Raw genomic sequence first — 23512 nt, 5'->3', positions numbered from 1 at the left:
GACACAAAGAGAGTTCTAACACCTGTCCCTTTCCGGAAGAGAAGGAAGTAGAGGTGAAGGTTAATGAGACCGTGGAGTGGGCACCTAACCTTTTCAAGGGACATGATATACCACAGAGATAGGGCCTGATGGCTCCTTCTGACATTCACTGTAGCTGACTTCCGGTGTTCTTTTCTAGGCAACTCAAACTCTCTCTTACTCTAGGAGAGGAAGAAAAAAAAAAGCATGACAGATGTAAGAGAGAACTAGAACTCGTTTTTGCAACTTCAGACAAAGTCCTATTTGTGTTCTTCCAGGCATAAAGCCCCCACCCCATCCCCCACCCTTTCTCTGCAGGCTACACACAGTGAGACCAAGAGCTACATAAAGAGCCCACTCAGCACACGCTGATTTAATCTCTGCCGCTTGTCACCTCCCTGTGGGGGCGCGACAGAAACAACAGCCTTGATTACATAACCTAGAGTCATTTCTGATAAGCGCCCGAATCCTGCTCTTTAAAAGCTTGTTCAGATTTTACCTAAATAGAGCCAGCATCAGAGTCAGCCCTGTGAGCTTGGATGAAAGAAACTGGTATCAAGGAATTTCACAGCCTTTTCCCATCTTCTGCTTTTTCTGCAAGAGAGGTGGCTGGGACGCTACCAGGGTTCCTGGCCAAGGTCAAGTTCTATGGTTCTCCTGCATGAGAGGTCTCCTTCTGTTTTAAGAAGTAGTTGAAGCTAGTCTTCTCATGTAGTACATCAGGAAACTGAGGTTTAGACTCGTCTGTGCTGGTCATTGTCCATGTGTTTTCCATATCCCTGGTGGTCCTCTCCTGCCCAGTTCTGCATCTCAGGGGCTTGATCCTGACCCGCTGGCTTTCGGTGACTTGGTGGGTGCACGAGCAAAGGAAAAGCGAACATATTTCTCCCCCTTTCTCTTGCGTCTTTGGGGAGCATCTCTGGCAATGGATACATTTCTTCCCTGGTTTTTCTTTTTTTGGTGCGGGGTGGTACAGGGGATGGAACTCAGGGGCACTTGACCACTGAGTCACATCCCCAGCCCTTATTTTGTATTTTATTTAGAGACAGATTCTCACTGAATTGCTTAGGGCCTCGCTTTTGCTGAGGCTGGCTTTGAACTCGTGATCCTCCTGCCTCAGCCTCCTGAGTCGCCGGGATTATAGGCATGTGCCATTGCGCATGACTCTCTGGTTTCTCTTCTTGCTGGACACCTCTTCTCATCATGGTCCCAGCTTCTGTCAGACGGACTCCATCCTGTGTGTGAACTAATTGGACCAACCCCTATTTGTGCCTCTTGCCAGGGTCAGTCAATTTTTTCTTTTTTTTAGAGCCAGATATTAAAGACTTTCGGCATTATAGGCCAAGAGGCAAAACAGAAGATATTTGATATAAGCTTATGCAGTATTTAACACACAGTTATTTAAAAATGTAAAAACCATTCTGCAAGCTTAATTCCCTATATTCATTTTAAAAATTGAACACCTGGCGTAAGCTCTTTTTCCCTGAAGGAGCTCTGACTGATACAGCCAATGACCTATTTAAAGCCATGTTCTGTACAATGGGGATATTAACCACTTCATAAATCTCCTAGTGTTTTCTGGTCTTCAGGGATGCATGCACAAACATGTCGCAAGGGAATTGCGTGGACCCACCATTCAAGTCCAGCCAGATGGCTGCCTGTTTGTGTGGACTGTCCAGGTTGATGCTGTCGCACAGTGCTGAAAGACCAGGGGATTCCCACAGACCAATGGGAGAAACCAGAAGCTTCAAATATGGAAGATGTTCCCCGTACTGAGCAGAATTTAGGAACCCAACCTCATTGCCAAAAGTGATGGAAAAATCTGGCAAAAGGGACTGGGTTGTAGATGCACCAGAGGCAAGGCAAGGCAGATCATGCAGAGAGAGATCCATCCACGCCTCACCCTCTCCACCGTCCAGCCTGTTCCAGCTACCACTGTGTCTTTCCCAATGACTGCAATGACCTCCTTACTGACCTCCTTGACATCATCCCTGCTTCAGAATCCCTTATGTCTATTTTTATAGCCAGATTTTTTGTAAAAAAATTATTTTTATTTGTTCTAATTAGTTATACATGACAGCAGAGTGTATCTCGATTTATTGTACACAAACGGAGCACAACTCTTCATTTTTCTGGTTGTACATGATGTAGAGTCATACCATTCGTGCGATCATGTAAGTACCCAGGGTAATGAAGTCCATCTCGTTCCACCATCTTTCCCACTCCCTGCCCCCTTCCCTTTCCTCACTCCCCTCTGCCCAATCCAAAGTTCCTCCATTCATCCTACCCCACCCTATTATGGATAAGTATCAGTTTATCAGAGAAAACATTTGGCCTTTGATTTTTGGGGATTAGCTTATTCCGATTAGCATGATATTCTCCAACTCCATCCATTTACCTGCAAATGCAATATATGTTTATTCTACTTTAGGGCTGAGTAATATTCCATTGTGTATATATAACATATTTTCTTTATCCATTCATCTGTTGAAGGCATCTAGGTTGGTTCCATAGCTTAGCTATTGTGAATTGAGCTGCTATAAGTCCTTTGGGTATAGGCTGAAGAGTGGAATAGCTGGGTCAAATGGTGGTTCCATTCCACATTTTCTAAGAAATCCACACACTGCTTTCCAGCGTGGTTGCACCAATTTGTAGTTCCACCAAGAAGCATGAGCAAACCTTTTCCCCCACATCCTCGCCAACACTTATTGTTGTTTGTATTCTTGATCGCTGCCATTCTCATAGCCAGATCTTTTATAAACATAAATGGCAATGGCCCCTCTGCTCAGACCCTCCGATGACTTCCCATTTCAATCAGTGTAAGATCCAAATTTCTCACGTTAGCCTGCAAGACCCTACTGGATCCAGCCTCTGCCTCTATCTTCAACTTTATCTTCTGCCCACCCCCTTCCTCCTTCCAGTCCAGCAAAAGCATGGCTTCCTTGCTGGTTCTCAGCCCTCCCCATGCTGGGAGGTCAGGCCCTGCACGTGTTCTCCACTCTCTCTGGAGAACAACCCCAGAGATCTGGGAAGTGGTCTTTGTCTCTCATTCCTTTCAGGTCTGCACTCAAATGTCATTTTGTCATCCCGGTGCCCTCCAACCAGCTAATCTAAAATAGAGCAACTTCCCCCTTTATGTTTAGCTTTCTTAACTTCCTTTCAAGACTTGGATTAGCACTTGACACTTGGTCTTCGATCCTACTTTCTGGTCTCCTACCTACTTTCTCTTTCATTCCCTCTTCCTCAAGGATGTGTCCACGCTGTTCTCTCTGCTTAGAATATTCTTTTCTCTTTTACCAGGGATGGCTTAAATATCTCCTCCTGAGGGAGGCCCTTCTGGACCATTCGATCAAAATCAAGATCACATGATCCTCTCCATCCCCACCAGCATTTCTCTGCATAATGCTCATTTTCTTATAGAAGTACAACTGTAAAAACAGTAGACATAAAATTTCTATCAGCAGCCAGGCATGGTGGCACATGCCTGTAATCTCTGGTTTGGGAGGCTGAGGCAGGAGGATTGCGAGTTCAAAGCCGGCCTAAGCAAAAGCGAGGCCCTCAGCAACTCAGTGAGACCCTGTCTCTAAATAAAATACAAAATAGGGCTGGGGATGTGGCTCAGTGATCGAGTGCCCTTGAGTTCAATCCCTGGTACCACCCACAAAAAGTATATGTATACATATATACATATTTACTTATATTTCTTATTTCTTTGTTGTCTCCATGAGCAAGAAGCCTATTTGACCAAACAACGCTTATGAGGTACCTATATGTTCAGGGCCTCATACACCATAGGCGATCAATAAGTATTTATTGAGAGAATGAATAAATGATAGAGGGTGAGTTTATGCATAGATCTAAGAAAATGATTGATGAGTCTCCCCAAGATATAGCAGTGGTTGGGGCACGACCCCTATCTCTCTCTGGTTCTTGCCATTTCTGTATACAACACTGGCTTTCTGAGACCAGCGTCCATGCTCTCTGGCTGAGGACTTTCTTGCACTGCAGGCTCATGCTTGGTCTGCATGCCATGCCAGGGTGATAGCACCTGCAAGGTCAGCTCTTGACCAATGCCCAGCAGGAGCAGTTGGCTCAAGACCCCTGTCTGATGCAGTTACTGTTGAAACACGTTGCCCCCAATTTCCCAGAGACTGGTATGGTTGCCTATGCCTACCCAGTTGCCTATGGTAGAAACTTGCCCCCAAATCCATTCTTCACCTACTTCTTCCCTTTCCTGCATCATGTCTCCATTCCTCAGTGCTACTTCCAGGGATCACCTGCACTCAGATCCTTACTACAGTGACAGAGCCACATCAATGTTTACAGAAGTTCAATTCGCAATAGCTAAACTATGGAACCAACCTAGATGTCCTTCAACAGGTAAATGGATAAAGAAACTGTGGTATATATACATGATGGACTATTACTCAGCCATAAAGGATAATTAAATTATGGCATTTGCAGGTAAATGGATGGAACTGGAGACTATCATGCTAAGTGAAACAAGCCAATCCCTGCGAAAGAAAGGCCAAATGTTTTCTCTGATAAGTAGATACTGATCCACAATGGGAGGGAGGTGGTTAGAGAAAAATGGAGGAACTTTGGATTGGGCTGAGGGGGGTGAGAAGGATGGTGGAATGAGGGGGACATTATTAACCTATGCACATGTACGCTTGCATGACCGGTGTGTGACTTGGTACCACGTACAGCCAGAGGAATGAGCAGTTGTGCTCCATTTGTGTACAATGTGTCAAGGTGCATTCTGCTGTCACTTATATCTAATTAGAAGAAATTAAAAAATGGAATAAAATAAAGAAGGTGTTTTGGGGGAAACCCCGAGACATCCATTACATCCAATCCCTCACTCACCACTCTCCTTTTAGAGAACGTTGCAACCAAAGTATGTCCAACCTGGCATTTGTACAGGCTGGGCGGGGCCAAGTGGGATGGGGTACAGATTAATTTGTCTCTCACTAATTTTTTTATCTTCTTCCAGGCTAATGGTCATTGTGCACATGGGTATCATTTTCTGCGATTCCTACAGATCTTCTCTACCAATGATTATTCCTTTCTTCATTGTAAATAATTCTTGTCCTTGGTCTACAGCTGACCTCTGATGTCCGTTCCTTCTGCTGGACTCTGTTAATAATGACAGCAATGAAGCCATTCAGGGACCTCTTGCTACGTGTGAGATGCTCCTTCCGATGGGCTTGCATTATCTGATAATGGGAAAGGTGCCAAACCAGGAGCCAGATCCCATTACTCTTTCCTTTTCACAGTGACGGAGCCCAGGGAGGTGTTGGGCTCAACGTAGCCGACTGCATAACCCTGCGACCAGGCTGGGAGGTTAGGACTTGTTCACCCTCTGGGTGGCTGGGCTTGGCTCTGACACCAGGCAATTGCTCTTGACCTTGTGACCACACTACTTCCACATCTCCTAAACCCTCCGCTCCCTGAAGCCACCAGGTCTCATCTTCCCCTAAACACTGCTCGGGGCATGACATTAAAATGAGATACTGTAGTTTACAAAGTTGCTGTAATTTTAGCTAAAAAGAAGGAAGTTTTTTTTTTTTTTTTTGGTAATGAGAAACAATAACTGAAGGCTTCAATGTAATTGCAAATGAAGCATTTCCTGAATACAAGATATAAAAAAAAAAAAATCGCAGCTCTTAACACTTTTATTTTCCCCAAACTGGCTCTTTGGGTTAAAAAAAAAAAAATTGCTTATCATAATCACTCTTGGCATGGATTCTTCTACGGCTCCCACCCTGACAGAGGTGGCATTGCTACACAATGACCCCGGGTTCCGCAGCCCTCCTGCCGCTAACGTCCACCTGCCCCAGGGTTCCAAAGAGGAGAGGGCTGGGAAGCCCAGAGCAAGGGTCAACTCAGGAGGAAAGGAAAAGCGCCCAACTGAGGATCCCAGTTTGCCTCACCTCAGTCTGGACGCCCCCTCTTTGAACTTCCTGTTCCAGGGATCAGAAGGGTTAGGCTGAGTCTCATTTCTCCCACCTCACTGATTCCAAGTAACCTCCCAAATATCACATTAGTGTCCCTAAGAGTTCTCCATCTGTCACTTCATTCTCCCCTAAGTCTACAAAGAAGAAAAAAAAAAAATAGGACTGATAATAATACCTCATAGAGCATCCTACATAACATTAGAGAGTTCAAAGCAAGTCAATCCATGTGGAGCGATAAAGTAGGTGCAGATGTTAGTGTCTGTGTATAGGCCCTGCCCACTGTAGGAGCTTCTCTGATTCTGGGTAAAATATAACATAAGAAAAGGGTCAGCCAGATGTGTCGGTGCATGTCTGTCATCCCAGAGGCTCCGGAGGCTGAGGCAGGAGGATTGCAGGTTCAAAGCCAGCCTCAGCAACTTAGTAAGGCCCTGAGCAATTTAGCAAGACCCTGTCTCAAAATACAACATAAAAAGGACTGGAGGGCTGGGGAGATAGCTCAGTTGGTAGAGTGCTTGTCTTGCTTGCATAAAGCCCTGGGTTTGATCCCCAGCACCGCAAAAAAAAAAAAAAAGGACTGGAATGTAACTCATCATTTGTCTGTTAATTAACAAGAATAATTATAATAATAATTATAATAATTAGCTTTCTCATTTATTTTTAATTACTCCTACTTGACTATGAAATAAGAATATACTCAAAGAAAACTTTACCAAATGCCGGGCCTTATTTTAAGCATTTTGCATATGTCTCATTTAATATATGTAACAATACTATGAAAGAGGTAATGCTATGTCTGTTCCACAAAGAACAAGTGATTTTTCCTCAATATTACACAGTTAAACTTTTTGTTTTTTTTGCATATGCAATACTTTGTATCATGATTCATAGAGTAAGTAGGGATCTACTTGATTGATTAATTGATTGGCTGATCAATCTATCCATCTTCTTCAATGACAATAAATTTCTCATGCAATGCTAGTGTCTTAGGTTAAACCTCTTGGAAGCAGACCCTGAGATCAGGATTTGAATGCAACTCATTTGGAGAGGATTCGTCTATGAAAACATCAATAGGGTAATAGCCAGGTAAGACAGAACAGGTAAAGAAGATAGTAAGAGACTGTTAGAAACCAGATTTGCACTGTGGATGGAGCCAGCCTGCTGAGTACCTTTGCAAAGGGTACAGAATATGCCTTAAAGCCACCCAAGGACTGAAGAAGTTGGAATACTTAACCTCTGACTCACACTAGTCATTGCATGAGGGCTGCTGTAGGGGACATTAACTTCCCAGGATTTCTGACCTGCTCTGCCTATTGATCAGTCGAGTTTCTGCAATAAAGAAAAACATTTGCCCTGTGTGGTGGTGCAGGCCTGTAATCCCAGTGACTTAGGAGGCTGAGGCAGGAGGATCGTGAGTTCAAAGCCAGCCTCAGCAAAAGTGAGGCCCTAAGCAATTCAGTGAGACTCTGTCTCTAAATAAAATACAAAATAGGGCTGGGGGTGTGGCTCAGTGGTTGAGTGACCCTAACTTTAATCTTTGACACCCCACCCACCCTCCACCACCAAAAAATGGAAAGCATTCAGTGATCATTGGGGCTTGTATTCTTAGGCAGGGATGGGAAGGGGATAGGGCAGATGGATAATAATGGCGAGATCTGTTTAGCCTGCTTGTATAAAATAAAACAAATCAAAATCATGACATATTATATAGTCTTGTATTCTATGCAGAGTGTATTTCATATATCATTTTTCCCCACATTTTTGTTGATGCATTACATTTGTAGATCATGGTGGGATTTGTTGTTATGTATCCATATGTGCACACAACAGAACACTATAATTTGGTCAATATCACTCCCCAGCACTTCCCCCTCTTTCCCCTCCTCCTACCCTGGTCCCTTCCTCTCTTCTACTGATCTTTCTTTGATATTCACATATCTTTAATTTTTAAAAATTCATTTTTATTTTTACAAACTGCATTTTGATTCATTGTACACAAATGGGGTACAGCTTTTCATTTCTATGGTTGTACACAATGTAGATTCACACCATTCATGTAATCATACAGGTACCCAGGGTAATGATGTCTGTCTCATTCTATTATCTTTCCTTCCCCTGTCTCCTCCCCTCCTCTCATTTCCCTCTACACAATCCAAAGTTCAAGAATACAAGCAATAATACATGTTGGCGAGGATGTGGGGAAAAAGGTACACTCACACACTGCTGGTGGGACTGTAGATTGGTGCAGCCACTCTGGAAAGCAGTACGGAGAGTCCTCAGAAAACTTGGAATGGACCCACCATTTGACCCCCTTAACCCAATCCTTGCTTTACACCCAAAGGACTTAAAATCAGCATACTACAGTAACATATCCATATCAATGTTTATAGCCCCTGAATTCACAATAGCTAGATTGTGGAATGAACCTAGATGCCCTTCAACAGATGAATGGATAAAGAAACTGTGGTATATATATATACACAATGGAATATTACTCAGCCGTAAAGAAGAAATGAAATTATGGCATTTGCAGGTAAATGGATGGAGTTAGAGAATATCATGCTAAGTGAAATAAGGCAATCTGGAAAAACCAAAGGCCAAATGTTTTCTCTGACAAGTAGATGATGATATCTTTGAATATTGAGAAGATGATTTTCAATGGCTGCCTAGCATTTCATTCTATGGATGTAGCACAATTTGGTAATGGGTTCTTTGTTTCTAATTTTGTTCCTGTAGCCCCTGAATGTTACATTTCCTTTATTGTTCAATCCTGTGTTAGCACAAAATATGGACCTCCCTTGGGTAGGTTTTCTACGAATACATTAAGTACCTTGAGATGAGAAATGCTACTTCACACTTAGGCTTAATAAAGAAAGTACTCAGAGTACTAAGTCCAGAGCACCCCACTCCCAATTCATCAAGCAATTGCATACCAGTATGCAATTATATACCAATATGCATATTATAGTAGATCTTACAGTAGATGAGATGAGTTAAACTATGTGTTTTAATCACAAACCAAAAGGAAGGCCAGGTGACAAACGTTTTCTCTCTGTAGCAAAATGATACGTTGCTGAGTGGAAATTCTTTCTGATAAAGGTACAAGTCAAACGTACTCATGTGTGGTGGTAGAAAAGGAAATGCACATTTGGGCAGAGTTATCAAATGCAGTGCAGGAGTATTTGGTGAGTTAGCTAGGATTTTTTTCTAACTGACATTATCTTACATCCCAACCTATTTGTCTGATAACCACTTCAGTAGCTTTCTTTGATCTGTCATTTACATAATAACTGTTTTTGTTCAAAGAACTTGGCATTTGAATTTGTTGTCTTCGTCTTTCCAATGAACTGAATAGATGATGCTGAATGCTCTTATTTCTCGGGTTATGAGCAAATCATTGGCACTGGCTTGTGAAGTTTTAGGAGAAATTGACTTTTTTGCCTTACTGAGAATTGAACCCAGGGGCACTTGACCACTGAGCCACATCGCCAGGCCTTTTTATATTTTATTTAGAGATAGGGTCTTGCTGAGTTGCTTAGGGCCTGGTTAATTTGCTGAGGTTGGCTTTGAATTTGTGATCCTCTGGCCTCAGCCTCCCAAGCTCATGGGATTACAGGTGTGTGCCACTGTGCCCAGCTATCCCCAGCCCTTTTAATTTTGAGACAGGGTCTCACTAAATTGCTGAGGCTGGCCTCACACTTGCTATCCTCCTTTCTCAGCCTCCTGAGTTGCTGGGATTGCAAGAGTGCCAGCTCAACAAACAAACAAACAAACAAACAAACAACTTTTTAATGATTCACATCATCGGCAACTTCCTTCAAAATACATGCCTTCACACTGACCTGGGTAAATGCTAGCTAGCTCTTTATTGAGATCTCCCTCAACAAGATATGGCACAACATTAAAAGTATTCATGTGTAAAACTGAAAATTGCAGCCCTAGGAGAACTGAGTCTCTTTGAAATGTTATGTACATGGGTATGATTATCCTATGTGGACATTACGAGGACAAAAGTGCAAGATGTGCCATGGAAGGTTTAATTCTAGATGTTATGAGTCGTATAGACAGGAAAGAGGACTGATAAAAGGTTTCTTTCTTCCAGAACTATGGATTTTAAATTGCTATTAGGAGACCAGGGGTTCCCAGGAGGTATTGCAGAGTCTTCAGGGTAGGGGATCATGGGGATGGGCCATTCTTGTGGCAGAGAAAGAGAGAGGACCAGCCCAGTGATTCAAGCTCACATCCTCTCACTCTCAACCTTGACTGGTTTTTTGGTGGTGGGGAGGTACTGGGGATTGAACTCAGGGCCATTCAAACACTGAGCCACCTCCCCAGCCCTATTTTGTATTTTATTTAGAGACACGGTCTCGCTGAGTTGCTCAGGGCCTCGCTAAGTTGCTGAGGCTGGCTTGGAACTCACGCTCCTCCTGCCTCAGCCTCCTGAGCTGCTGGGATGACAGGCATCTACCACCTCACCCAGCTCCAACCTTGACTTTCTTAGTGACTCATCTCTGTTTGCACACAGAACTCCTAAGCAAGATAATGTTTGAAAGAAACGCTATGCTACTAAAAAACAATGCTTCAGCATCTCTGTTTCGAACCTAAGTTAAAAAAAAAATAAATCTTTCAAATGAGGGGCTGCTGTATTTATAGATGGCAATCAATGTTTTTATTTAATTTCTCCTTGTCCTTCAACCAGCCAACCCTATGACTATGTAGTCCTGGAGAGAAAAATGGAGAAGCCCATGGAAGTTGCTTGAAGAGTCTTTCCAAACTGTACCCCTCAGCTGGGATTGCATGAAGTGAAGACATTACCCTGCTGTCCATGCCCACCCTAGTTCAGGCACTGGTTTCTGATGCAGAGCGTTTTTTTGATTACTTTCTTTCAGATAGAGGAAAAGATTGGGTCTTCAGTGTTCCAATAACTCAGTGTTTAATGATCTGTTTTCTTCAAATATTAAAGTATTGACCTTGGATTTACCTGCTTATCCCTTGATGGGAAATCACCACGCTACTGAGACCTTAAGAATTCTTTTTTTTTTTTTTCTTCTTATACCAGGATTTAACTGAGGGACTCTTAACCACTGAGCCATATCTCCAGTCATTTTCCATATTTTATTTAGAGATAGGATTTTGCTGAGTTGTGTAGGACCTCCCTAAATTGCTGAGGCTGGCTTTGAACTTGGATCCTCCTGCCTCAGCCTCTCCAGTCTCTGGGATTACAGGTGTGCACCTTATGGATTTTTGACTGAGGTTACTAAACATCCCTTGCCTGTCTCCTGCCCATTGCCAATTCTCCACTCTGACCCTAGAGCATGAATGGTATTCAGTGAGCAGGCATCAGCCTGGCCACTGTCCTCCACAAGCCAAAGGGTTCATCTAGAACCTTCAGGAGTGTTTAGCACCCCCTGGCCCATTTCCACCAACACAGCAGAGCTACTATTACCAAGTTGCCAGGGATGACATGCTTAGTATTTCTGAGTTCTACTCTAATTAATTAAAAGTCTACTGGAGCAAGGGTGTCTGCAAATCTTAAAAACAGTCAGAATATTGGTATAAATGTCCCTTCCCAGGGATTCATTACCTATGAATTGAGACTCCTTTGTTTTAGACTAGGAAAAGTTCAATAGACCAATATTTAAGAGACACATTTCATGATATACAAATCCTCTGAGCTATTCAGTGGAAAAAGGAGTTTCTGTGTATTTGGGGAATAGTGTGTTTGTTTTGGTGATTGCAAAATGCGCATTAGAAATGCAAAGTGCTAGCCAGGCCTGGTGGTGCACACCTGTGACCCCAGTGACCAGGGAGGCTGAGGAAGGAGGATTCCAAGTTTGAGGCCAGTCTCAGCAACTTAGTGAGGTCCCAAGCAACTTAGCAAAACCCTGTATCAAAATAAAAAATTTAAAAAAAGGACCGGGAATGTGACTCAGGGGTAAAGCACCTCTGGTTCAATCCTCAGGACCAAAAAAAATTTTTTTAAAGTGCTAAGGGGTATTTCTTAGATTTATTTGATTCCATTTTAAAAGTCTTCCTCCTGGTGACCCTTTCTTTTTCTCTCCTACCTCTCCTCCCTTCCTCCTTTTTCTTCCTTTCTTTCCTTTTAGTAACATTAGATATCTAGAGGTCCGTGAAAATATTCTTGAAAAACACTGGACTTACCTGTTTGCAAAAAAATGTGTTGGTGCCAATATTTACTCTTTTCTGTAACCCTAGAGCCGGTGCCATGGTTGGTACAAAGTGAATATGAGGAAACATTTGTTAATTGAAAGGAACAGGAGAGTATACTAAGACCATGCCAAAATAATGTGTTGAAGGTTGTTTTTGAAAAACACACCCGTAATTTGATGCCAAGTAGATGGGAGTTTCACATAAACCATATTTGCACTGAGTTAATCCACTTTGGCTATATGGATCAGAATCGAAAGACATGAAGTTTGGAACAGACTGTGGTTGGCATCAGGCCATCATTTTATATACAGGACATCAACATAGATAAGGTACTGTCTTTCATGCTGAATTTATAGAGGTTTACAGAGGGTTTTTTTGGGGGGAGGGTACCAGGGATTGAACTTGGGCACTCAACCATTGAGCCACATCCCCAGCCCTATTTTGTACTTTTTTTAGAGACAGGGTCTCACTGAGTTGCTTAGGGCCTTGCTAAGCTGTTGAGGCTGGCTTTGAATGCATGATCCTCCTGCCTCAGCCTCCTGGGCTGCGGAGATTACAGTGTGCACCACCGTGCCTGGCTAAAGAGTTATTTCTAACAATTTAAGTCTATTGACAGAGATCTGACCTCTGGATTAAGACAGGGGGCTCAAACACTGACTCCATTGCTCACTGGCTAAGGGAATATGAACTAATGTATCTCTGCCTCAGTTTCCTCATTACATATGGTGAGAGTACCAGTGCAGTCTTCAAAGGGCCAGTATGCAGATGTAGTGCAATTATACAGGTAAACAGGTTAAACAGAGCGTCCAGCCCATGGAAAAAGTATTCAGCATAATTAAATTCATTCAATAGCAGAATTGCATAGTCAACAGGATATTAAAGGTGACACAAATCTGGAGAGAATTTGGGAAACCTTAAGGATGGAGAAATGGGATGGAGAGGAACCACGGAACAGGGGTAATAATCCTGGGTAATAAGTTGATTTCGTTGGTGGTGTTTTTGGGTTTTGTTTTATTTCTTTTGTTTTGTTTTGGAGGGCAGTCCATTCTGACCGGAAGGTACAACTCATAAAGTCTCCCAGAGTGGGGAGCTGGGTGGACACTCCTTTGGGAATCTCATGGGTGTGAGCAGAATCCTTCCAGTTGACTGGGAAACCCCTGGGAGAATCCCAGGGAAGAAAGAAGGAATCCCAGGAGAAGGAAGAAAACCCTGTTTTTGTGAAGCTCCGAAGTAAAAACCGCCAGGCCCTACCTGAATGGGTAGGCGAACGCTATGTCGATGCTGAGGTTACTTTCCGTCTTGTTGACACAGTCCACACTTAGCCGTAGGCCGCCCGAGTAGCCACCACATGTTGCAAATGCAAAGATTGCAAAAAGCTGTGGAGAAGAGAGAGCAAAGAGAAGGCGCTGTCAGGACGAGGTTGACTTAAATACACAAATTCAAACAAATAAGGTACGTCTGAAATAAAATCACATATAATATGTAAATACTTATAATATAATTTACATATTATATATTTATTTATATACTTTATGTATTTTATTTTTATATATAATATATATTTAAAATATATGATACATGTTATATTATATATTTTGTTATACATTTTTTCATATTGATTTATTTTATATTTTTATATTTCATTTTATATATTTTATTATACATATTTTATATTTACTATTGTTTTATTTTACATATATTTATTTTATACTTACATATATTTTAAAATTTCATTTTATATATTTTATTATACATATTTTATATTTACTATTGTTTTATTTTACATATATTTATTTTTTACTTACATATATTTTTATATTTCATTTTATATATTTTATTGTACATATTTTATATTTACTATTATTTTATTTTACATATATTTATTTTATACTTACATATATTTTTATATATTTTATTAGACATATTTTATATTTACTATTATGTTTTATTTTACATAATTTATATATGCTTACATATATTTTTATATTTTACATATTTAATTATACATATTTTATATATTTTATATTTAATATCTGTATATCTTTCATCATATATGTATTCATTATATGTAATAATTAAAATTTGGAGCTTAGTATCTGGATCAAGGGCAGTTGTGGTCCCTTCCAAAGAGCAACTTCTTGTTTGATTAAGTCTGGGGCTTGAAACCTGCAATGATGGTGGCATCTAAAGAATAATCTGGTGAGCTAGAGAAAAGTTACTTGAAGAATCATTTGGGACCAGGAAGGCGTCCTGTCTGTGTGTGTAAACAGCTGCCATGCCCCAGAGGAAGAGATGTAGTGTTTGACTAGTCAGAGACCTGGAAAGTCATGGGCTAACGGGTTACCAGTGGTTAATGACAACAGTGCATTTTGAAACCTTCACGGGGAATGTTTTGTGGGCTGTGGGCGGGGATGGAGCGCCCACCTGGAAACCCAGCGACTCAGGAAGCAGAGGCAGTTGGATCGGGAGTTCAAAGCCAACCGTAGCAATTTAGCGAGGCTCTGAGCAGCTCAGTGAGACCCTGTCTCAAAATATAAAATAAAAAGGGCTGGGGATGTGGCTCAGCGGTTAAGGGCCCCTGGGTTCAATTCCTGGTACTAAAACAAAACAAAACAAAACAAAAAAAAACAGCTTGATTAAGCTATATAGTAGAGTAGAAAGTAAAATATATTCATATATGCTAGTGAGTGTGAAGCATTTAGAACATAGCCTCCCGGTGCAGTGTTAGCACTCAAGAAATATTAATGAACATTATTATTGTAAATGCTGGGTGCTCTGATAAGTTGTTCCAGGCCAAAACGTAGGAAATTTAGATTTAATTCCTATCCAAATCCATATAACCCACGGCTCTGAGGAGCCAACATCCTAGCAATTCAAAAAACAGATTTTTTTCATAGTGCTTGCTTTCCTGCCTAGCCTACCTAACCCAAGGGTTTGACAAGGCATTCAGAGACTACTCCAGCACACTCCGTGACCTAGGAAGGAAGTGCAGAACACCAGGGTTGAAGGGAGCCTATCTTTATCCCTGTGGTGCAGATTTGCTTATTTTTTCATGGCCAAATGCTTTTAGTATGGGTAGGAATGAGGAATGAGGAGGAAGTGATTTTAATCGTTCAGTACTTAAATCTATATTTCATCATGTAGTACTGGATATCCCAGCCCTTCATGCCACATCAAGGTAGCATTTTTGGAGGGGCATGGTGGCACATATCTGTAATCCCACTGGCTCTGAAGGCTGGGGAAGGAGGATTGCAAGTTCAAATCCAGCCTCAACAAAAGTGAGGCCCTAAGCAACTCAGTGAGACGCTGTCTCTAAATAAAATACAAAATAGGGCTGGGGATGTGGCTCAGTGGTCGAGTGCCCCTGAGTTCAATCCCTGCTATCCCTACCCCCAAAAAATATAGCATTCTTGGTAAAACTCCTTCTAGAAATTAACATGGAATCTGAAGCCCTGGACTACGGCTATAGAGAGAACTCTTTCTGGCTCTAAGTATCCCCATCTGTAAAATAGGGACATTTCATAAACCTCCCTGAATTGCTGAGATAATTAATTTGCTGAGTCTGGCCTCAAACTTGCAATCCTCCTGCCTCAGTCTCCTGAGTCACTAGGATTACAGGCATGCACCACCATGCCTGTAAAAGAGAGGAATGGGCTGGGGAGATAGCTCAGTTGGTAGAGTGCTTGCCTTGCAAGCACAAGGCCCTGGGTTCAATCCCCAGCACTGCCAAAAAAAAAAAAAAAAAAAGGAATATATACTTAAGTGCTGTCCTTTCCCAATTCATGCAGAGATTTGTGTGATATTTGCACAAATAAGAGCCTTCAGTGTGTAACCAGCAGATGTATACAAAGAAGTACATGAGATGGCATTGTCCATTGTGGCTATTTGATGGGCCAAGTATCATGCCCAACACTTAACACACATGATCCTATTTCCTAATGACAACAATCTTGTGAAGTGTGTGTGTGTGTGTGTGTGTGTGTGTGTGTGTGAAGCTTAATATTCCTATATTAAAATATGGCAGGCCAGGGGTGGTGTTGCACGACAATAATTCCAGCACCTCAGGGGTGGCTGAGGCAGGAGGATCGCAAGTTCAAAGCCAGCCTCCGCAACCTGGGGTGGAACTAAGCAACTCAGTGAGACCCTGTCTCTAAATAAAATATAAAAAGAGCTGGGGATGTGGCTCAGTGGTTAAGCACCCCTGGGTTCAATCCCTGGTACCCCCCCCCACAAAAAAAAGAAAAAAAGGGCTGGGGGGGCAGAATAGAATAATTACTTCACAAATCGCATTTTACAAAGTCCTTGGGGGCATTTAAAACATGTCAAGTTCACATTCAAGAGCCTAAAGACGAATCTTGTTCTTTACAGTGCTTAATAGCCGTATAGAAACTACCTTGACTTTACATCTTATATTAAAGTTGTGCGTATACAGCAAGGTCTGCTGTCACGTGATACACTTAAGATGGAATAATTATGTATTTAACTTGTTCAAAGTGTTAGATGCACGGAAAGGAGGCGTCCGATTATTGAAACCATGTACACCATTATTTTCTCTTGTACCCTTTATTGCACTCTGAGAACACAAAGCATTAGACTCCAGGTAAATATGATACCTCTGGTTTTCAGATTGATTAAAGGGAAATCATACTGTGTGACTGACATGAAATTCACACGGTTTTGGTGAGGATTAAGCGGATAATGTCTGTGTAACCCAGGAAGAGTCAGATCCTGCAGAGTGATTAACTTCTCACAGGGATGATGATTCCACATTTGAGAGAGTGAAATCGGCTCCCTCAGAGAATATCAGACGGGTCCTGGTCCTATAATTAGAATCACCAAGGCAAGTGGAAAGACGCAACAAGAGGCTCCCGGGTGGGGTGTGGAGATTCTCTTAGTGTTGCAGAGCCAATATAAAGTGAGAGGAAACTGGGGCTGTCTTCCCACCAATTCCCAGTGCAGTCCCCATCTAGCACCCGAACACTTCACCCCAGGTGACAGAGCAGAGCAGTTCTGGAGTTAGGCAGATTCGAGCTGGAGCCAATTGCTAGACATGGGACACTGGGCAAATTACTCTACTTCTCCTGTAGTGAGAAATGAGGCTCAGGACACTGAAATCTGGAAGCAACACATTATTAGTGGCACCATGGCCCAGAGGGATAAGTCCCAAAGTCTGAGCCCCGAGCACAGCAGGGCTTTTACTTTGATACATAAGTGAGTTTGGGTGCATCAGGGTCAGGGAGTCAGAGCAATCCTGTTGGAGGGTGCATTCTGCATTCCTATGTGGGTGCAAGCTTGTCAAGAGCCCGGGACCCTTAGCTCATGTGGCTTAGGGACTTTCCCTGCATTAAGTCTAGAGGGGGATCGTCTGTCCCCGTTGCTTTGTTTCCTGCTTCTGCTACTGCGGTTGTCTGTAAGGTCCCATTAGCTGCTTCAAGCCTCTATGGTTAGATTCAGTAAGCAGAGCTGCCGGGTGTCAGCGTGCAAAGCCACAGCCTGTCGCCTGACACTGCTAATGTTCCCATCCTGTCCTGCTGCACATCCAACCCCAGTATCCACATCTGCTAAATCAGGGCTGACCCATTGGTTCATTCAGCAGATGCTTAATGGTCTCCTCAACTGGATTCCAGCTGTTGGGGTACAAAAAGTTCAGAGAAAAGACAAAGATGAAGAAGTTTCCTGGTCATCACAGAGCTTAATGCTGCACAGGGGAGAGAGAACCCAAAAGAATAGACAAACAAAATCATTAAAAATTGTGTCTCCTATTTGGAGGGGAAGCTATCCTAGGACGGGAAGAATGCTATATTTAATCTAAGAACTGGAAGATGAAGAAGAAGAAGCCTGCAAAATGAAGGAGAGAGGTGCTCCAGGCTGAGGGGGCAGCTTATGTGACAGTCCTCAGGGAGAAAAAGTGTGACAAGTTCAAGAAGCCCACGGAACACCAACTTGGCAGTTGGATGGTCAGAGAGGTTGAGATGGCATTGTCTACCTCCAGGATTGTCACCCATATGAACTGAGAAAACACATCAGGCTCATAACCCTCAACAAACAGTAAAATATCTTCTCCTGCCGGGGCCCAGTGGTGCACGCCTGTCATCCCGGCAGCTCGGGAGGCTGAGACAGGAGGATCGAGAGTTCAAAGCCAGCCTCAGCAACTTAGCGAGGTCCTAAGCAACTCAGTGAGACCCTGTCTCTAAATAAAATACAAAAAAGGGCTGGGGATGTGGCTCAGTGGTTAAGCACCCCTGGGTTCAATACCTGGTATCACCCCAAAATATATATGCATGTGTATATATGTATATCTTCTCCTTCACCTTTTTTCTTCTTTCTCTTATACCTCTACTACTGTTAATGCAAGTATGGTTATTAGTGTTATACTACTGAAGAAACTGAGACTAGGGAGGAAAATTCACTGGTCCCAGCTCAGCTAACAGCAAAGTTAGAAGGAGCATCCGGGTCTCCAGATTCCCTGAGTCAGTGTCCATTTAGCTCTAGAAATGCAGGAAGAACAATATTTTTCAAGTTGGGTAGAGTGCACTGTCAAATGGTCCAGTTTTCTTGACCCAGAAATGCACCTTGGGTGCTTTTGTGACCTGAGGTTCTCAGTGATTCTCCTGAGCGTCTCACAAGCACGCACCTGCATGTTCACTACCGAGGTGACAGGGGCTTTGTTCTCTTTCCCTCTTCCTTCCCTTCCTCCATATCTCCTTCCCTCCCATCCTTTATCCTTCATTTCTTCCTCCCGTTGTTCCTGTTGTCACTCCTAGTGGGCGGAGAAATTTAGAAGGCAGTGTAAAAAGACAGAGCCTGCCTCAGCTCAACACCTGATGCTGTGACAGACCTTCCATGGCAGCAAGGGGAAGGTTCCTGCCTCTCGCAGGTGCTTGGTTTTACAGCACTAATGTCAATCAGCGAGGCAGAAAGTACCCCCTCCTGGGAAGTGGGAGACATGGGATGACTTTCAGTTACGTAGCCAGGAGGGAATGAAAACTGGAGGTAGGTCCTGTAAAGCTAAAGAAGGAGAAAACTTGAGAGGACGAGTGAGAGAGAGAGGAAGGAGAAAGAGCGAGCTCCATGGGGAGGCTGACTCTGTAATGGTAGCATAAGTTTGGAGGTGAGGTGTCCCCCAAAACTCACGCATGAAACAATGCAAGGAGGTTCAGAGGAGAAATGAGTGGACTGTGAGAGGCTTAACCCAATCAGTGCATGAATCCCTGATGGGATTAACTGAGTGGTGACTGGAGGCAGGTGGGCACTGGGGCGTGGCTTGGGGGCGTGGCTTGGGGGGCGTGGCTTGGGGGCGTGGCTTTGGGGTACATATTTGTCTCTGGAGAGTGGAGTCTTTTTCTGTTTTCTGATCACCATTTGAGCTGCTTCCCTCCACTACACTCTTCCGCCATGATGTTCAGCCTCATCTTGAGCCCAGAGGAATGGAGCCTGCTCTCTATGGACTGAGACCTCTGAAACTGTGAGTCCCCAGATAAGCTTTTCCTCCCCTACAGTTGTTCTGGTGGGGTCCTTTAGTCATGGCGGCCAAAAAGTTGATTAAAACACATGGCTACAGACAACTTGATGAGGGGCATAAACACACAGTGTGGGGTGTGTATATGTCATTTTCTCCAGTTTCTGGGCTCTGCACACCTGTACCCCCCTTTCTAGTAATACAAGTGTGTAGCTCACCCTTACAGACACCGAGGATATAATCTTAGGGGCAAAAGCCCATTTTCCTAACCAAGGGAATTATCAAATCCTTGTGCTCCCAGCTTTCCTTAAGCTCCAGATTCATTCAAAGCATAACCCTCCTTCTCGAGCACATTCAGAGATAATCAGCATCCTAACCACTAGCCCAATCAGCCACCTCCCTCCGGGTCAGGAGACCAAAATAAATCTCCTGCAAAGAGCTCTCATTTCACCACTGTCTTGGGTGATCTATGACTCTGTTCCTAACAACAAAAAAATTACGCTTGAAATGGACAAAAATGAGCCCACAGAGAGTTCCTTTGTTAGCCTGATTAGAAATACATTCAGGTGAAAGAGAACAGAAGCATAGTCCAGAATTTTCTAGCGTAATAGGCACCCATAAACCACAACTGACCATAGCAGGAATGGTCTTTGCCCAGGTAATGACTCCACAGGTTGTTCCCCTGGGAAGAAGGGCAAGCAGCTCCCGCTTTGGAACAAATTGAAGCAAACGAGACATATCAATGAAAGACGCTATTCATCTTTCTGGTTAATTTGCAAGTCAGGGTTGAAAACAATAGGTTGGAGGAGGACAGAAAATAAGGCTGATTAATGGTCCTTGGAGGGATCCTCATTCTGCATTAGGTCAGATCTAGAATACAACCCCATGCAGGAACGATGCCTTGGACATAACAGGCCTGTTATGGTTCGAGGTGAGGTGTCCCCCAAAAGTTCATGTGTGAGACAATGCAGGAAGGTTCAGAGAGAAATGGTTGGGTTGTGAGAGCCTTAATCCAACCAGTGAATGAATCCCTGATGGGATTAACTGAGTGGTGACTGGAGACAGGTGGGTATGGCTGGAGGAGGTGGGCATTGGGGGCGTGGCTTGGGGCGTGGCTTTGGGGTATATATCTGTATCTGGAGAGTGGAGTCTCTCTCTGCTTCCTGATCACCATGTGAGCTGCTTCCCTCCTCCACACTCTTCCGCCATGATATTCAGCCTCACCTCAAGCCCCAAGGAATGGGGCCAGCTGTCTATGGACTGAGACCTCTGAAACTGTGAGCCCCCAAATAAACCTTTACTTCTAAAATTGTTCTTGTCAGGTCTTTTAGTCATAACAACAAAACAAAGAAACAAAACAAAACAAACAAAAACCTGTCTAAACAAGGCCACAGGGAAGGAAGGTGACTGGGAAGTTGGAACCCAGTCGGGATGCTCCCATTTCCAATAAGCTGTGTGTGAGACAACTGGGCCCCAGGGCTACAACCATGATTTATATAGCATTTGCCAATTTCCATAGTGCAAATATTGATTCCCACCAAAGCTGACTCCAGCTACCAGCACGGTGGCTCCAAACCTGGAGTGAGAAGACATCCGCACGATCTTCAGTCCTCCAGCACAACACTGCCACCAAAGGGGTCCCCTGGGACAAGGACCTGCATTTATCTAGGCTTATTTCTAGCACATACGATGATTCCTCCTTGCATTCATTTATTCCCTTAGTTAGTATCCTAGCAGGGGCTGTGGATGACTTTTCTGCATCCTCCAGGGGCCGCCTGCAGCTTCAGGGAAGGCTTCCTCCCTCCTGTGCCTGCGCCCCTGCATCAATCACGTTCTCGAGCAGCAGAAGGGTGCAGAAGAGCAAGGTAGAAGTCCCCGGAAGTTGGTCCCCTGGCCACTTCCAACCTACATTGCCTGGTGGGTGAAGATGTCAGTGTTCTTGGTCTCTGCAGGACCCGGTGGAGGTGGGTCTGACCATTTCTTGGGTGCTGCCCAGGACGACCTGTTCATGCAATCGCTGTGGCTGACCTTCCTCCCCTCCTGCCCCTTCCTCACTATTGTGGGACATTGGGCTTCCTGCATCACCTCCCTACTTCCTGAGCCACAGTTCCTGTCTCCAGATCTGTTTTGGGAAAGGACAATTCAATGCAGTGGCTGAGTGAGCATCCATTACTTCCCTGCCCCATGGAAGTTAGGACTATATTCAGAAAGGCCACCATCCTTCCCTGGCCACCTTATCTCATGCCTTTCTGTTGCTGGCTGGAGTCTCCCAAAGAGCTGAGCTCCTTCCAGCCACAGTACCTTTGTGCTTTCTGTCTCCTTCCCCTGACATCTCCTTCCTCACCTGCTGTGCATGGAAGGCTCCTTCTCGCCCATCCTTCCATTTCCGTTTGAGACAGGAAGTCTCTGCACCACCTAAATGAGGCGACCTCACCCTTCCCTCATTAATCCATTTTGTTTTTTAACATGAACAGACTTTCAAAAAATCTGTATTTATGATATTATTTATTTATTTTCTTTTTGTTTTACCAGTTCCCTGAAAAAAGGCAATACTCTTTTTTTAATTTCTGAATCTCTACCACCTTGAACAATGTTTGGCATGAATCAGGTGCTCTCCCTGAAATTAAATCAATCAATACAATTAAGATTTATCTTTCCCCCGTCTCCAGGGAAATTTCTATCTCTGAACAGGCACTGAAACAGTGCTTTACTATGTTGGCAGTATTTGGAGCAGGTTGGAAAAAAATTATATTTATATATCTACACATACCAGAAAGACAGGATGAAATGTAGTGAGAAATGAGGGTCAGGACACAGAGAAGATGTGGAAGCAAAACTTGATTAGTGGTGCCATGGCCCAGAGGGATAATTCCCAAAGTCTGAGCCCCGAGCACAACAGGGCTTTTACTTTTATATATAAGTGAGTTTGGGTGCATCAGGACCAGGGAGCTGGTGCAATCCTGTTGGAGGGTGCATTCTGCATTCCTATGTGGGTGCAAGCTTGACAACAGCCTAGGGCCTCTTAGATCATACAGCTTAGGGACTTTCCTTGCACTAAGCCTAGAGGGGGATTGCTCTGTCCCCGTTGCTTTGTTTCCTGCTTTGTTGCTGTGGTTGTCTGTAAGGTCCCGGTAGCCGCTGCAAGCCTCTATAGTTAGATTCAGTAAGCAGAGCTGCCAGGTGTGAGCCTGCAAAAGCAGAAGCTCTCAGCTCTTAAACTCTAGTTTCCATTTATCCTACCACACTAGCTGTCTGGAGGAATGGAGAGCTAAATAGAAACCAGGAAAGCAAGCCTGATTTATCCAGGTGAGAGTGAGAAGAGTGTCTCAGGCAGAGAGAGCAGCAAGTCAAAGGCATACTGGAGAGTAGGGAGACAAATTCAGGTTGGGCACTTGGTATAACCGGAGCAAACACTGTATGAAATATGTGAGGTATGCTCTAGTTAGGATCAGAAACTGCACCCCTGGAGCTGGATCCAGCCACATCTCTGTTTCTACATATCATCTATGGCTGCTTTCCTGCTCTGATGGTAGAGCTGAGTGCTTGCAAACCAGGACCCTGTTCCACAAAGACAGATATACCTGCTCTCTGACCCATATGGAAACCGTTTGTCAACGTGAAGAAACCTAGGTCTAACCAGATTAGGATTTCAGCAGGGAAGGAACATGACCCAACAGTTGTGGTGTGCCAAGTCACACTGATTGCAATATAAAGCATGGACTGGAAGAGGGTGTCTAACTCCCCAGCCAACCTGCAAACCCTCTGGCATCAGGACCATGCCTTGGGCATGTTTGCATGTCTCATGCTGGAATATTGCAGGTGGTTCATAACTTTCATCAAACGAATGATGATGGTGATAATAAAATCAGACTGAATATGGTGATGCATGCCTGTAATCCCAGCAACT

General features: G+C 43.6%; 1 protein-coding gene across 2 annotated transcripts in view; it reads right to left on the bottom strand.

Annotated features, from left to right (window-relative positions):
- Window positions 1-23512, bottom strand: part of Synpr (synaptoporin) — a 331674-nt gene that overhangs the window by 123671 nt on the left and 184491 nt on the right. For both annotated transcript variants that reach the window (XM_047531768.1, XM_047531769.1), the window contains one exon: window positions 13398-13522. In XM_047531768.1, coding sequence (XP_047387724.1) covers window positions 13398-13522 — 125 coding nt within the window. The remainder of the gene's footprint in view (window positions 1-13397; window positions 13523-23512) is intronic.

Source organism: Sciurus carolinensis, chromosome 17 (assembly GCF_902686445.1).
Source record: "Sciurus carolinensis chromosome 17, mSciCar1.2, whole genome shotgun sequence".
NCBI lineage: Eukaryota > Metazoa > Chordata > Mammalia > Rodentia > Sciuridae > Sciurus > Sciurus carolinensis.
Note: the sequence above shows the minus strand (reverse complement) of the source record. Positions and strands in the feature narration are given on the sequence as shown.